Source organism: Aquarana catesbeiana, linkage group LG10 (assembly GCF_042186555.1).
Source record: "Aquarana catesbeiana isolate 2022-GZ linkage group LG10, ASM4218655v1, whole genome shotgun sequence".
NCBI classification, from domain to species: Eukaryota; Metazoa; Chordata; class Amphibia; order Anura; family Ranidae; genus Aquarana; species Aquarana catesbeiana.
The window spans coordinates 40,711,591-40,728,454 of NC_133333.1; the positions used below are offsets into that span (position 1 = coordinate 40,711,591).

Consider the following 16,864-nt stretch of genomic DNA (forward strand, 5'->3'; position numbering starts at 1 on the left):
TCTTTTCTAAGTTCATTGAGAGGCACAGCTATGATTGAAGCTCAATCAGAACCAGTGGGTTATGCTGCCAATTGGTTCCGATTTGTCTTACATCATAGCTGTGCATCTCAAGCTCAAAAAATAGTTTTATGGTAGCCTCCCTGGCGGTTTTCCAGAGTGTGGCTCGGGGTTAAAATTCAGGACCATTAGTGGTAACCCCGAGCCACTCGGGATTACATCGCAGGATCCTGGTGTGGCTGTACTTACCTTGTCCCAGGGATCCTGCCATGTCCCCTGCTGTGTCTGCGGGCTCCGTCCTCCTCCGAAGCCTCTCTGTGCCAGGCTCCGTTCCCTGCGAGCGGCGCGACGCACGGGGGCGGAACCTGGCGGCAAATTCAAAAAATTGTAAAAACATAACACATACAGTACTGTAATCTTACAGATTACAGTACTGTATGAAATTATTTCACATCCCTTTTGTCCCCAGTGCTTTGTCCAGTGCCCTGCATGCAGTTTTATATTATATATGCTGTTCTTTCTGCCTGGAAACTGGAGATTGTCCATAGCAACCAAAAAGTATCCCTTTACATCAAAAGTGGCTTTAGACCAGCTAGAAAACAGCGATAGTAAATTAGAACACTTGCAGAATTGAGCGATAGTGAATCATGGGGAAATTTATTTTATTTATTTTTTTTTTTTCAATTATTTATTTTTATTTATTATGTTATAATTTATGTTTTTGTGTTTCAAACTTCATTATACCCGGGATATCTACTAGACTCTTGTTTGGACAGATTTAAGTGTGTTATTGTTAAGAATTACAGACCTACAATATAAAACGCCAAATTTCCATGCAAAATAATTGTACCGCTTTCAGCATCAAAAATCCGAAATAATCATACCGCCAGGGAGGTTAGGAACAAAAAATTCTATGGGTTCATGGAGACTGAAAATTAATCAAAGGTGGGTTATGCTGCCCATTGATTCTGATCATCATTTAAAGCTGTGACTTTCGAGTATAAAAGAAAACAAATTGTTTTTTTTTTTTTTTTTTTTTGCAATTACCATAAAATTATTTTCTCCAAGTATACCAAGAGACACAGCTTTGATTGAAGATAAATAAGAACCAATGGACAAGCTTACCCCACTGGTCCTGATTTATCTTCAGAGCTGTCTCTCTCAATGAATGCAAGAAAATCTATCCATTATGTTGACCCTATGGCCTCAATACTGACTCAGAGACCTGGAACATATATGCAGATCAGGACTTCAAAGTTGGTCTTTTCTGATGCTGTTCCAAGTAATTGACTCAAGTAGTAACTCGGGAAGTAGCCAGGCAACTAGCATTTTCATAAGAAAGTTTATAATGACTTTAAAGGTGCCTATACATAGGCAATCAAAACAAAAGCATAGGCAGCAATAAGTGGCCTATTTATAAAGCAGTGGTATGGCCTACCCTGTGGTTGTAGCCCTTTTTTTTTTTTTTTTTACATATTTATAAAGTACAGTAGTGCTTTCTGCTGCCCTTGCTTTGAGACTGTGGGGTTTATTTACTAAAGGCAAATCCACTTCGCACTACAAGTGCACTTGGAAGTGTAGTTGCTGTAGATCTGAGGGGAACATGCAAGGAAAATAAAAAGCAGCATTTTTGTTTGAACATGATTGGGTGATAAAATCAGCAGAGCTTCCCCCTCATTTCAGATCTACAGTGACTGCACCTCCAAGTGCACTTGCACTGCACTTGTAGTGCAAAGTGGACTTGCCTTTAGTAAATCAACCCCTGTGTGTATTTATTTTAATGAATTAGGTGAAAAAGTGCATTGGACAGGTGGAAACCTATCATATGACTGACAGGTCATGGGACAGCGATCTCCACTTATTCAGGACTGTTCTTTACAGCGTTATGCAGCGAACTTGGCACCAGACCTTGCAGTTCATGGATAAAGTCGAAATTTTGTTTCAGCTTTATAGAAAGGGGAGTTATTTGCAAACCTTGGCTCTTAAAGTGTTTATAAAGGGCATTTGTTTTTAACCCCTTCCTACGGCACTTTGAGTTTTTTTTTTAATTCTTTATATATATATATATACACACACACACATATAGTATATTTTATCAAGATATATGCAATAAATGATATATATGTGTCCTCTTGGCCTTAAAGCCCACCTGCTGGTAAGCCGCATATATGCATACGGCCGGCAGGAGGAAGTTAAATTAAAATAAACAGTTTATACTTAGCTAATCTGTGATATTGCACACAGGGGCCCCTGATATCCTCTCCTGCTGGTGCTGTCCGCTGCACCTCTTCAGTGTCTGCCCCATAACATGCCATGTGCTATGTGGGTATGTGTGAGTGCACTCCCATGCCGGGTTGTGCGGGTCCATAGACACACACAGAGCACAGTTTGGACACTTCCACCGCTCCCTCTGCTCTCAGTGAAGCCCGTGAGAAAAACTGCAGATGGGCACAGTGCCGGATCAATAGAGGACTCAGGTAAGTGTTTAGAGAGGGTTTAGAGCCACTTGAAAGACCAGTTTGGCGATTTCTCTCCCAAATTCTGGAACCTCCCTACTGGTCTGTAGAAGTGAGGGGCAGCTTCACTGACCAACAGGAAGGATCAGGTGAGGGGCCAGCCACACTCACCCAGTACAGAGGAGTAATACAGAGGGATGCCAGATCAGGAATTCTAATCATTACTAAGAATCCCCTTCACAAACATACTTGAGATGTATCACGGTGGTGCCAACTGGCTGCAATACACACGGACACAGTTATTAGACATTTGTTTTATTCAGTAGTATAAACCAAAGAGAAAAATTGTTTTTTTTTTTCAAATTCGGAAGCGCAGCATACGTGGTATATAAACACAGTGTCATACAATCAGATTAATGGGATATAACATCTCAAGACACCCCAACTTTTCTTTCTAGACAAGCACATCCTCTTCAGTTATAAACAGCTATGAATAAATATATAGAAAGCAATATATAGCTAAAGGGGCTCAGTCACAAGGGCATATAAAATATGGATTTGAAAGCATTGGTATTGTATCCTATAGGTCCATAAACACTGTTGTGCTGGGGTCAGTATACCCCCTGAGCGTCTAGATGTGTAAACCAAGAAGAGAAGAATCCGCAGTCTGTTTTACACACATGTAAAGGTTTGTGTTAACATTTGTAAATGGATACGGCCATAAGCACCATCACCACTGCCCGGTGAATTCAGGACTGGGGGGACATGTAAACAAATGTGTAGGCAGCGGCTCAGGATGGCCTCGGCCCTTAGGCAGAGGTCATTCTGTGACAACGCCTATATTGTTTACATGTCCCCATGAATGAGGCATTTGGTAGGCAGCGGCGGTGCAGGCATAGAGTAACCACAGCCTTTAGCATAATTAGGGCTGAAGTCATTCTATTCTGCCCCTTCTCTGCTGCCTACACAATGCTGATGTTTACATCTTTCTCTGGCCCCAAATGTGTCATACACTAGACCAGGGGTCTCCAAACTGCGGCCCAAGGGCCAGATGTGGCCCTTTGCTAGCCTTAATCTGGCCCTTGGGGCACTATTCCTCCCACTAACACCAACAATGGAGCACCATTTCTTCCACTAATACCAATGATGGGATACTATTCCTCTAGGCACTCCTCCTATTGACCACCAACCCTGAGTCCATATTTATTCTGACTGATGCCAGGCCTGGGACACTTTCTGCCCCCGCTGGGCACAATCCGGCCCTCCTAAAGTCTAAAGGAAAATAAACTGGCCCTTTGTTTGAAAAGTTTGGAGACCCCTGCCCTAGACAATGGCAGGGCAGGTGCAGAATGACCTCAGCCTTCAGTCACTCAGATAGACCAAGGATCCCAACACATGGTGCCATTCCACAGGAGACCCGTGAACAGTTGCTTGTTCAATTGGAGCAGAGCAGGGCAGATGTCTGTTTTTTTTACATCCATGTCATTCAGGTTGTGTCTGCATTGACATAACAGGCCGTGACAGACCCGTGATGATTCCATGGGTGGCCGGATGTAAACAGATTTGTGTCCTTTTACATCAGGCTACCTCTGAACCATCACATTTAAAGTGTTTGCAAAGTCAGAAGGTTTTTTTTATCTTAATGCATCCTATGCATTAGGGTAAAAAGACTTCTACGTGCAGCAGCCCCCCTAATACTTACCTGAGCTCATCTCTATCCAGCGATGTCCACGAGTGCCTTGGCCATCCAGGACTCTCCCTCCTGATTAGCTGAGACACAGCAGAGGCGTTATTGGCTCCTGCTGCTGTCAAACTCAGTTAGCCAATCAGGAGAGAGAGGGGGTGGGGCCAGACTGCAGATCCGTGTCTGAATGGATACATGGAGCTGCAGCTGGGCTCGGGTGCCCCCATAGCAAGCTGCTTGCTGTGGGGGCACTCAACAGGAGGGAGGGGCCAGGAGCTCCAGACAGGGACCCGAGAAGAGGAGGATCGGGGCTGTTCTGTGCAAAACCACTGCACAGGGCAGGTAAGAATAAAAGGTTTGTTATTTTAATAGACAAAAAAAAAAAAGATATTTTACAATCACTTGAAGTCTGGAAGAAAAACAGAAAAGGACACACTCTTTTTACTTTGTTTTTTTCTTCAAACCTGGAAAGACTCAGAGGTAGGCGAGTGTAAATGGACATTTACATCTGTCTGTCCATAGGCCTACATGGAGCTTCCGATCAGGTCCACCTGAAAAACGGACAGACCGGTTCAGAAAGTCCATGTGAAAGTGCTCTGAAGCTGAGGTCATTTTGTGCAGCTGCTTCTCCCTAGATAATGACTGGCCCAGACGGATATGGAAACATCGACAATGTGTATGCAGCAGCGGCGGTGGTGCAGAATGACCTCGGCATTGAGTAATTCTGAATGATAGATTTGTACTTTGTAAGCATCTCAACCCTATATGGACATACGATCGTTGGAGCTGAGCTGCACTACAGATTACTTTTTATGCAGGACCCTGCATAAAATTCTACGCCCCTGTGCATAAGCCCCAAATATGTACATGTCCATAGAGGTGCATACACACTAACCCATATCGGCTAAAAAAAAAAAAGTGCAAAGAGTAGGTTAACCTTAGCAACAAGGCGTTTTATTATTCTGTTATAAACCACTGAATTCAGATTGGATGTCATGAGCTACATCTTTCCACACGTTATGAAAAGCCTCATATTTGTGTGTTTACAACAATATAGTGACATATGAATGCATAGTATATGTACAGATAGACAATCAGTATACATATATTAAAAAAAACAAAAAAAAAAAACTATTTGTTATTACGTATATACATAGGTCAACAATACTATTATACACATGTGCTGGTAATGTACAGACAATATAAAAGAGTGCTTAGAACTTATTAAAAATGACCTGTCAGCCCTCTGCTGATGAGGACGACTCAAGTAAGTACTGCAACATTTAAGAGCACCTGTCATCCGGTCAGGCAGCCGTTTTGACAGAGCGGGCAGTGATCACCTACAGAATACTGCTGCACCCCCCGTTTAGGTGACAGGTACACTTAAATTAGTGGTTTTCCCTTCATGAGAACATTAAGCATCTGACAGCGCTGGAAATTGCATAAGCATCTTGTGGGTTAAAATGCACTAAAAAGGCACCTACTTCCTGCACAGACTGGAGGAGGCCATTTTTTTGCACTGAGAATACGGCCTATGAAAGTGCTGAGGTATTGCCTGCAAAATGTCCGTCTCCGCAGCATGGAAGATGTAGGTGAATGTCCAAAAGCAAGGTTAAAAAATAAAGCAAGGCCTTCAGCTGAGTTCCTGTTTGAGATACATAAAACAAATAGGCTGAATATACATAAAATACCTGCCTTGCTCAAGGTCTGTGTACCGAGCTATATCCATCTGCACACATTGACTCATACACTCTTCTAGTTATTATGGATGGATGATCACCTAACCTACGCCTGTGCATGAAAGAGCCTGAAAGCAAAACTGTCTTTAACAAACCAATTGGAATTTCTGGTTTTATTGAGGTCAGATTCTGTTTGGCTGATCTCAAGCATTTCAGACCTCAGGAGGATGAGTCCCCATAGAAGTCTATAATGTGTAGGCCCAGCCAGGACCTTGAAGGCTTGCAGCGCTACATGCAAATAGCAGAGCCGTTGGAGTGAGATGTGTATGCATTTATCGGAGGTGGTGAGATTGTTAGGTCAGGGAAAGAGAGCTAAAAGGATAGAAGAACTGATTCCTTAAAAACATCTTTTCAGTCTGAGTAGTAAGAGGTTTGATCGACTGCCTTTATTTTATTTCTGGGTCACCATTGGGGAAAAAAATCCATAATTTCCTGTACCAACCAGAGGGCTTATTCTTGGTTGTGGCATCACACGCTACAACATGTGCCACTAGACCTGCTCTATGTGTGGTGCCATTTTATTGTGAATGATACCCTAACATGTTGTACAGTAGAGCCCAATGCACTACAGCACACAATGCATATACCATGGATTGTAGTGCACTGCCTTTTCAAAAAAAAGGCTTGCATGTTTTTTTCCATTGGCAGCCCACTAGTAATAAATGGGCTATCCAAATGCAACGTACTTGAACGTGTGTACATTAACACACCTAAATGGAAAGCGTAAGTGTGAATGGGCCCAGAAAACTAACTTTTTTCTGTTCTAACCTAAGTGTAAATCAAAAAAAGTTTTAAACTGAAGAGCTGCTAAAATCTGTAAATAAAGCCAATTAACACAACCCAATAGAAAATTCCTATTCATATTGCCTCATGGGAGCCATACTAAGGAAAAGTGGGTATAAAAACCTCTGAATTTTTTTCCCCCTGCCTGTCTAGTGGTGTTAGGGCCCCATACCAAAGCAAAATCAATTTGAATAGACTTCACCTATATATACTATATGGTCAAAGTATGAGGACACTCCTCCAAACTACTGAGCCCAAGCTTTCCTAGTGAAGGGAACTGGTAATGCTACATTATACAGAGACATGTTAGACATTTTGTTAGATAATTGTGCATTTCTAACCTTGTGACAACAGTTTGGTGAAGGTCCCTCTTCTCATTTACCATGACTGTGCCCCCAAGTACAAAGCCAGCTCCATAAAGACACACAGTTTGAGGAGTCTAGTGAGGAGAAACTCAGAAGGTCCACACAGAGCCCTGACCTCAACCCTACTGAATACCTTTGAGATAAGCTGGAACACAAATGGTGAGCCAGGTCTTATACACCATCCATACCTGACCTCACAATTGCCCTTTTGGCTGAATGGGCACCAATGCCCCCAGACACATTACAAAATCTTGTGAAAAACCTTCTTAGAAGGGAGAATCCCAAGGTTTCACATTGTTGGGGCAAACTCCATATTAATAGTCATGGCTTTAGAGGGGGGCATCCAACAAGCTCATATATGTGTGATGGTAAGAGGTCCACAAACTTTTGGCCAAAAATTGTATAAACAAGGAACTTTATGCCTCCATTAATTTCTGAAATGTTGCCTTTTCTCATGGTACCTATTTTACTTTCCATCACTTTCTGCCTCGACCTCCCTAGCGGGCACACAGAAGGCAATAAAAAACAGACAGATTCTAAACCCTTACATCAATTTATCCAAAACCAAAAAGTTTTTGCTAGAGATACACTTTAGAGGTGAAGTGTAATCTGCATATACTCATTTGGTTCCTCCCACAACAACATGAAGAAAATTATTAAATAAAACCAGTGTTTTATTATTACATGCCTAAAGCTGGACCTAGCGATATAATTACTAGGTCTCTATGCTTTTCTATGCAATTCAAAAACAGATCATGGCTGGCAGGGTGCTGTACATAGCTTCTTAAAACATTACAGCACCCTGCCTCAGTCCTCCCCTCTAGAGCCCTCAGTCCTGAAACCACCAGTGGGCTGGAACTTGGAAGGAGTTCAAAATGGCTTGTTGGGTGGATGTCAGGTTTGAGAGGTGGGTGTTCCTATGCAGACCACTCTCAGTAACCCACACAAGCAATGCTGAGCCTCCATGATAAAAAGAACTCAAATCCGATGAACGAAAGGGCCGGGTCAGGGAGAACCAGACTGAGGAGAAAAGCACTACTAGATGATGCTGGACGTCCTCCAGCCAAGAAATGAGGCATGACTCTTACATGCTGCATCTTCTAATGCATGCTGTGAGAAGCTCAGAGTGTGCAGTGAAACCAGATTAAACAATTTCAGTACAGGAGAGTAGCCTATGCAAGACTGAAGTGAAGGCTGGAGTTTTTTTTTTCCCTAGTCATACTACAAGACAGTTTTTCTTAAAAGCCCAGCTAAATACATCTTGTCTTAGCGTGTTAATGAAAATAATATTAACACATGCATAAAACGTATATATCTTATATATAAAAAACTGTACTTTTTTTGTTTGATAAAAGTATAAATTTGAGGAAAACAAAAACACAAAACATACATACATATATAAATACAGAGAGGGAATGTAAAATGATAAATACAGATGGACAACGAGAACCCAAAAGATATATACATGTCATATAGAATAAACGCACACAAGCAAAATCAAGATATTACCACTAAAAGTCTGCTGTCAAACATGTGGGCGGCTGTTTTGTAATGTGGACCGATATCCAAGCAGTGGAGGCAGCCATGTTGTAATGTGAACCATATGTCACATCAACAAGCCAGTGGAGGAAGTCACGGTGTGGAAAAGGATGGATTTCATAGCGATGGTGGAACTTATACATGGAGCAAATTTTTGTCCTGCAACTCAAAGAAATTAGCTTGATTCCCCCATCAACACAGCCAATGTTGATCAGGGGAATCCCCCCCTCCAACAGAACTATTGTGTTCACGGGGAGCAGAGATCCATCCCTCCTGGAAGAACACAGCGATTATTGCTAGCACCATAGCCACTGGCAATAATCGCATGTAAAAATCCAACATGCTTGTTGCACCTAAGTGAATCAATGGGTACAATCAGTCTGCCCATAGATGGTTTGAATCTCGGCCAGTCCCTGCTGAACCGGGCAAGATTCGAACCATCTATGTGGTTGGCTTTAGGCAAAGGTCATGTATAAATGTGCCAACAACAACACCATGGTGGGCTGGATTTACGGACATGTTGAAGGAAGAAAGAATAGAAGTCTGCATTGCTCTGTGTTTTTCTTATTCTTCTATCAAACTGTATTACGGCTCATGCACACAAGTGAGTCATACAGGCCATTTTTGGGCACCAGGGTTACACCCTGCCAAAATCAACGACAATGGTCAATGACAGGCTGGACATTGTTTCAAGCGATACTCACATTAAGGGCCGCATGGGACGTATGCCCAGGAGTTCTGTGCTCAGGTATGTCCCTGTTTGCATTAGGCTCTATACGTGAGCACTGCTTGGAACAGCATCCAGCCGCCAAAGCCTGTCATTGATTTTAACAGGCTGCTCACAGCAAGCTCTATGATGTACCTGTGCATTCCAAGTGCCCAAAAGCATGCATTTTTTATGCTGTATGGCCAACCCGCCTGTGTCCATGAGATTTGTGGTGGTGGCCCGCAGGACCCCAGAGTAGATAACAATCAAGGGTCAGAATCCAAGATTTAGAGCAGCTCTCTGTCAACCAGGGTGTCCAAGAGATTTACTAAAAAAGCACCTTATGCGTGTAGGATGTCCTTCATCAAATCCCTTTTTCAAGCATGTTCACCATACTTCTCAGAGACATTGAAGACTGCTGGTGGCATTTGTGATTCAACACAATGGAAGCAGCGTGAAATCAGAGTAGCCAGTGGTGATAAATGTAAAATGACTATTGCACGTTATGGAAAAAGTTATTTGGGGTTTCAGGCTCCAATCTCTCGATCGGTCACTGCGCTCTTCCCCAGCGTCCTTTCCAGTTTGCGGTGTTTGCGGGAAGCGGCAGGAGGCGGGGCAGGAGGTTCTTCTCGCAGGACTTGCCGGATGCGCTGGACGCACAAAGCTGTGGCGGTTCGGGTTTCTGGTGACAGCTGTGATAGGCTGAGGAATCCATGCGGGAGATCTTCTACTACCTTCAGGGTGACTGGTCGGTTGAGAGAACGGAGTCTCTTAGCAAACATCACTGAGTCATCCAACATCGGGTCCAGCGAACAGGCCTGCAAAAACAAGCAAATGACATGAAAACGAGCTTTTCGACAAGCAGTACAATACTAATGAAACTCTAAATATATATTGAACAGGACGACAGGGATGGGAGATATAAAGCATTTCCCCACTATTTGGGTAGTGGTCCCTTTAAGGAAGAGTTCAAGGGACAATTTTGGTACTCAGGGGTTCTCACCCATGTATGGTGGGGGATTTCGGGGTAGTTCGGTCAGAGAGGAGAGGACTCATTTCAGTACTTTTTGGATTGGTAAGTCCTCATTTGGGACCCAGAATTCGAAGGGACTTTGGTGTTGAAAGGGTTAACCCACCTGCAAGGGTGGCTTCAAAAATGAGCAGGAAGGAGTCAACACTGTAGCTGCTGACTTTTATTAAAAGGACACTGTTCAGGGATGCAGCACCATCCTTACCCAGAACTGTTATTTGCAGGTCTTCGAGTCCCCAGTGCCACCATGTTTAGTGTGGGAAGCCAGATGTGACTCCTTACGGCTTCACAGTCCAATTCCCGCTGCGTGAATGGTCTCACAGCCTTCTGAGACTTGTGATGTGGCCCAGAAAGTTGCAGGCAAGTAAGGCGGGAGGAGAGAACTAGGTACCCACTCACCCAAAAAAAAAAAAAAAAAAAAAAAAAAAAAAAAAAAAAAGGTCCAAAAGAAAAGGGGAGGAGGACATGAAGTGGAACTTTCCCTTTTGGGCGAAGTTCCGCTTTACGCTGACTACAAACCAATTTTAATTTTGGCCGGTACAGCAGGGACTGGCCGAATCCTGATCAATGTGTGGCCATCCTTGCTTGCCTTCTGTCGAAAAAACAAGCAGGGAAACCTTGGCATATCAGCAGCTGCAGCCAATGATCAGTGTATTGTGACAGAAGTGAGTCCCGTTGTCATAATAATGTCCTGACAAGGGGGAATTCTTCATCCTCCTCATTTGTCTGGATGGAGGAATCTGTTAAAACTAATTGTATATAGTCAGCTTAATTCTGTCCTTACGTAAAAATACATATCACAACATTACTGAATTAAAGTGATTGTAAAGTCTTGTTTTTTTTTTTCTATAAAAATAACAAACATCTCATTTTTACTTACTCTGTTGCAGTGGATTTGCACAGAGCAGCCCAGATCCATCCTCTTCTGGGGTCCTGGCCCCTCCCTCCTGTTCAGCTTGCTATGGGGGCACCCAAGCAGAGCTGTAGCTCTGTGTGTCCATTCAGACATGGAGCTGTGGTTTGACCCTGCCCCCCTCTCTCCTGATTAGCTAACTGACTGAGTGACAGCAGCGGGAGCCAATGGCGCCAATGCTGTCTCCCAGCCAAACTGGAGGGAGAGTCCTGAACGGCTGAGACACTCGTGGACATCGCTGAATAGAGAAGGGGCTCCGGTATTAGGGGGGCCGCTGCACACAGAAGGCTTTTTATTTTAATGCATAGAATGCATCAAGATAAAAAACCCTTCTGATTTTACAACCACTTTATTAACTACTTGAAGACCAGGCATTTTCTGGCACTTTTTGTTTCCATGTGAAATAATTTTTTTTTGTTAGAAAATTAGTTAGAACCTTCAATATATATATATATATTTTTTTAAAGCAGAAGCTAGAGAATAAATTGGTCAGTTGTGCACTTTTTTTATGTCACACGGTATTGCGCAGCGATTTTTCAAACACAGTTAAGAATACACTTTTTAAAATGTTACTGCAAAAAAACACAATACATAACCCACTTTTTGGAAAATATAAAAGATGATGTCACGCAGAGTAAATAGATACCAAACATATCAAGCTTTAAAATTGCGCACGAGTTCGCCTTTGCGCACTAGCACAGGGGGGGGGGGGGGGGGCGCGACACTTTAAAATTATTATTTTTTTGACACCGTTGCTTTACATTTATTTTTTTGGATCACTTTTATTGCTATTACAAGAAATATAAAACATCCTTGTGACAGCAATAGACATGTGACAGATACTCTTTATGGAGGGATCTGGGACTCCAAATCCCTCCTTTGCACTTAAAAGCATTCAAAACACCAAGATCGGCATTTTTGAATACTTTCGATGTTCAAAAAATGGCGCTGTTAAGATGTCGGTAAATTGGAAGTGATGTCATATGATCGCATCTGGTTTACCATAGCGGCGACCCAATCAAAGCTGATTTCGTCTTTCTTCGGGTCTCTGACCAGCCGGCGTACGTGCATCACCCTGGTACAACCACTTAAAGTCAAATGATGTACCAGGTAAGTGATTTGGCAACAAGTGGTTAAACATGAAGTAACTAAGTCCAGTAGGCCACAACGATCGTATATATTTTTTGCTAATCTTTCTGCAATAAACTGACTGCTATCAGCATATGTGTAGTTTGCACCCTGACACTGCTATGTGAAGCCAATTCCCATCACCGTCTTGTACTCACCACAATGTGAATGGGAGGAAGTTCTTGCAACATACTGTCAGGAGCCAGCAGCGGGGACATGTATGGATTTTCCACAATAGCAGAAGTCTGTAAGGTCATGTGGGCCACGCCATTTTGAGAGCGCAGGGGCTGAAATCCTTCTGGAAAGCCCAGAAGAGGAGCGGAGGGGGACTGTGGGGATGATTTGTCCTCACTGGAGTGTGCAGGGGGAATGTTCTCTTTAGAGTGTGTAGAAGGTTCTCGGTCAAAGGAGGTGTCACCCTCACTCTCGCTCTCTGTTAAGAAGAAATTGACGGGTTTCTGTAGGCTGGTGGGTGACAACACATCGCTGCCTTCTGATTGAATGGACAGTGAAGATGGTGAATGCTGCCCATTTGCAAAGGAGGAGTCATTGGACTGTGTTCCGCTATGTGCATGTTTGTTTGGGGGTCCACTATGCTGGTTTGGAGTTCCAACTGCAAAACTGGTTTCCTCGATGTACTGATGGCGGTTCAGATCCTGGCAGGTTTTGCTCTTTAAAGACACCTTGCGGTTAAAAAGAGGCTCCTCTGCTAGTGCTGCCTCTGATACGCTCTTTCTCACCGTGTCTGCAACAAAAATCATAAAATGCCATTAGAAAGAGTTTTAGGATCCTAATTATAGTAAGGCCCCTTTCACACGGACACTCCGTTTGTCTGTTTTTCATCCATCCGTTGACAGATGAAAAATGGACATCAATGCATCTCTATGGAAAAACAGATGTAAACAGATGATCATCCATGTACATCCGCTTCCATCAACATTCATTTTTTGGAACTGATCAAATCCTTCTTCAATTAAAAAAAAAAAATCAGATCTGACGAAAAACGGATGTATCAGTTTTTGCATTGGTAGCGGATGTAAGAAAAAACTGATGTACGATATAAACTGATGAGAAACTGATCAGTTTTTTCTTTGAAAAATGTGACTGAACAGATGAAACAAACGGAAAGCTCGGGTGAAAGGACCCCACCAGAAAGCTCCAAGCTATTTATGAAGGTTGCATAGCTACATAACAAGATTTAAAAGCAAATATATTTTAAAGTGGAGTTCCAGGCGCAACCCCATTCTCCCACCACCACCTATGCTGAATAACCTGTGTAAGTACGTTGTACAGGAAGTCTCCGAGTTACGAACACAATAAGGACTATAGGTTTGTTCGTAAGCCCAAGTTGTTCGTAAGTTGCAACACTGCATTCGTAAGTGTAACTTCCGGTCGGAACACTGCATTCGTAAGTGTAACGCCCGCCTGTGCATGGATGTGGAATGTTCCGGGAGCTTGTTATGTTATCTGGGGCTCTTCTGAACATGCAGTACATGTAGTACTACAGTACGGGATGTGTACGGAGGTATCCAGGACCAGCATGGAGCACAAGTGGCTGGCATTTAAAGCCCTTCGTAACTTGGAGTAATTCGTAACTCAGGTGTTCGTAACTCGGGGACTGCCTGTATATATTTACCTTCTTTTCAGGTCACATGATCTCCCCTGAGTCAGCCAGCGGTGGCTGCAGGGGAGAGGAGAGGAGAGAGCGCTCAACAGCTGGTGATGTCACCCATAGGCTCCTACAGCTCATCTGTCGTTGGTGCTACCTCCTTTCCCCTGCAGCTGCTGCTGCCCAACACAGGGGAGCCTGATCAGCCTGAAAATGTATACAGTTTTGTTACACAGGTTTGTTAGCGTAGGTGTTTGGAGGGAGCAGTTTTAAGATTAGTTAAGTCTAGCCTGGAGTTCTACTTTAACTACTTCTCTTCTGCCCTGTCTTATTCCAGCAGGCAATGTGGCCTTTTACATTTTCAGTCCAAGACAGCTGTGAAGAGGTCAACGGGTATTTGCAGAGTCAGTTGTAGATGTAGTCTGGTGGACTAAATCACTTTCAACAAACTACACAATAGACTACTAACAGGCACCTCGTGGTACCCACCAACCCTCTAAGCTGAAAGCCTGACCTGGATTAGCCCTGTCCTTGCTCCCTTCCATTAGATTGCTCAGCCAGGACGCGGCTCCATGACGGATGTCTCTGAGAAATAACGCGGTCCCTCGTTTTACTTGACTCAGTGAACTCTGCTTTTCAACCGCTCGTTCGTCCACAGGGACTCGTTCCGTGCCTGCATAAAAGCAAAAGAGTGGAAAAAAGGTGGAGATAAATACATCATCAAGTTTACTGAAATATCATAAATCCTTAACAAAAACCAAGCAAATAGGCACCACACCATACATTTAAAATGTACATTTTGATTATACAACCCCTGGCAAAAAAAATGGAATCACCACTCTTGGAAAATGTTCATTCAATTGTTTAATGATGTAGAAAAAAAAACAGACGTGCCTCAAACCTATTTTCATTAAAAGGACACTAAAGCGTAAGGTTTTTTAAATAACAAACATGTCATACTTACCTCCACTGTGCAGTTGGTTTTGTACAAAGGGGCCCCGATCCTCCTCTTCTGGGGTCCCTAAGAGGTGCTCGTGGCTCCTCCTCCTAAGTGTCCCGTCGGAGAAGCGCTCCTCTTCGGGACACCCGTGCGGGCGCGCTCCCGTGTCCTGCTTCTGCGTCTATTGACACAGACCGCAGGACTCAGCCCCACCCCTCCGGCCGCAGCGTCATTGGATTTGATTGACAGCAGCGGAAGCCAATGGCTGTGCTGCTATCAATCTATCCAATCAGGACCCGAGAGACCGCCTGGAGATGGTGTGCTAGTCCACGTCACAGGAAAGAACGTTTTCAGGTAAGTAAAAGGGGGGCTCTGGGGCGCTGGTGCATAGAATGCATTAAGGGTTAAAAACCTCGAGGGTTTACAACCCCTTTAATTGAATGAACATTTTCCAAGAGTGGTGATTCCATACTTTTTCCAGGGGTTGTACAAAGAAGCTTAAAAAAAGTTAAAACTTAGAAATATTTCAAACACATAGGCATCAACTGCAATTGCATACAATGCCAGTAGTCAATCATCAAACATAACCCTAGATGATCATTCAGGGTTGTAACGAGCCCCTGCTGGCTCGGTTCCACTCTCCCGACACTCCTCTGCTGCTATAGAATCAGATTGCAGATCGCAACATCTGATTGTTCGGTCATCCAATGCTCCGGGATTAGAACTACAGCTATGTGCCGTTCTAACCCAGTTGTGATAGCTCAGAACAAACACCAGGCAGGCTGTATGTAAGTTCAAACAGGAATCTCTCTTTATTGACAGGAATACAGTCTCTTTTATACAGTGAAAGAGGAGATGCAGACCTCCTGCTCATATTACTCTAACAATACACCTGTAATCTAATTAACATGAGCTAGTTTACTAACGTGACCTTTTGCCCAGACTTGTGGTCACCAAGCTTCACACAGTACATTATACATTATCATAAGTACAACCAAAGGACATTTCCACAATAGCAGGAGCTAATTACAATTAACAATACAAACAGTGTTCTCCCCCCTCCTCAGCCTAGTCATCAACACTTATAATAGGAGTAGACTGTTCGTCTCCTAGCCAGTCCTGGAGGCTAATGTGATCAGCTCACTCAATTAACATGTTGAGTTCAGAAGCAAACAAACCAATAATAGTCTTTACATATATATCCTGGGAGATATTGGGGATAAATATTACTGTCCCATTTTAAGTAATCCAAGACATACCCTCCAAGTCACCATTTCCCATATGGCATACACAGGGTCCCCAGAGTCTGTGTGTCCTGGGGGACCAGGACCCGAATCTACAGTAATACCACCTCAAGAGTCCCCAGGCATACAGCTCACAAAGAGCACTGTTCCCCCAAATGCCAGGGCCCACGATCGATCGGCAAGAGGCTAGCATTCAGTCCCCTCCAAAAGTCTCTCTCCCGGCTAGGTCTGTCACAAGGGTGTTTTACATGAAAGTCACCAACACGTTTTGCTGGGACAAAGCCCGTTTCCTCAGGGAGAACTGGCATTAAATTCTGTCGCAAATGTTCAAAATGTATGCAGCTTAGACCAGGGAAAGAAAAAGGGGCAGATAAAACTGCAGCAACTGTGTAATAGGGGAGACCATCCTTATGGAGATCTATACATTGTACTAGGGGGAAATGAAAATGTTTCCCTTGAATAGACTGAAAATTAAAAAAATAATCAAAAGCCAACAGGGGTTCAGAAAGAGTTTTTGCGTTCTCGGGCTCTATTCTTCAAGGTTACATGGGTCCCCTTTGATATATGCTGCCTGGTAGAGCTGCTACTAAATAAATACATTGTCACGTTTACTAGTAAGCCAACAAAAATGAAAGCGCAATGTCAAGTAGCCCATAGTAACCAATCTGCAATAGTCTTTCATTGTACTGACCACCTTAGAACAATGAAAAGTACAATCTGATTGGTTGCTA

General features: G+C 43.3%; 1 protein-coding gene across 3 annotated transcripts in view; it reads right to left on the reverse strand.

Annotated features, from left to right (window-relative positions):
- Nucleotides 1-5,069: 5,069 nt before the first annotated feature.
- Nucleotides 5,070-16,864, reverse strand: part of LIPE (lipase E, hormone sensitive type) — a 105,871-nt gene continuing 94,076 nt past the window's right edge. For all 3 annotated transcript variants that reach the window (XM_073602054.1, XM_073602053.1, XM_073602055.1), the window contains 3 exons: nucleotides 14,464-14,622; nucleotides 12,499-13,085; nucleotides 5,070-10,087 (listed from right to left, as the gene is read on the reverse strand). In XM_073602054.1, the coding sequence (XP_073458155.1) occupies nucleotides 9,797-10,087; nucleotides 12,499-13,085; nucleotides 14,464-14,622 (1,037 nt within the window). In that variant the 3' untranslated portion in view covers nucleotides 5,070-9,796. The remainder of the gene's footprint in view (nucleotides 10,088-12,498; nucleotides 13,086-14,463; nucleotides 14,623-16,864) is intronic.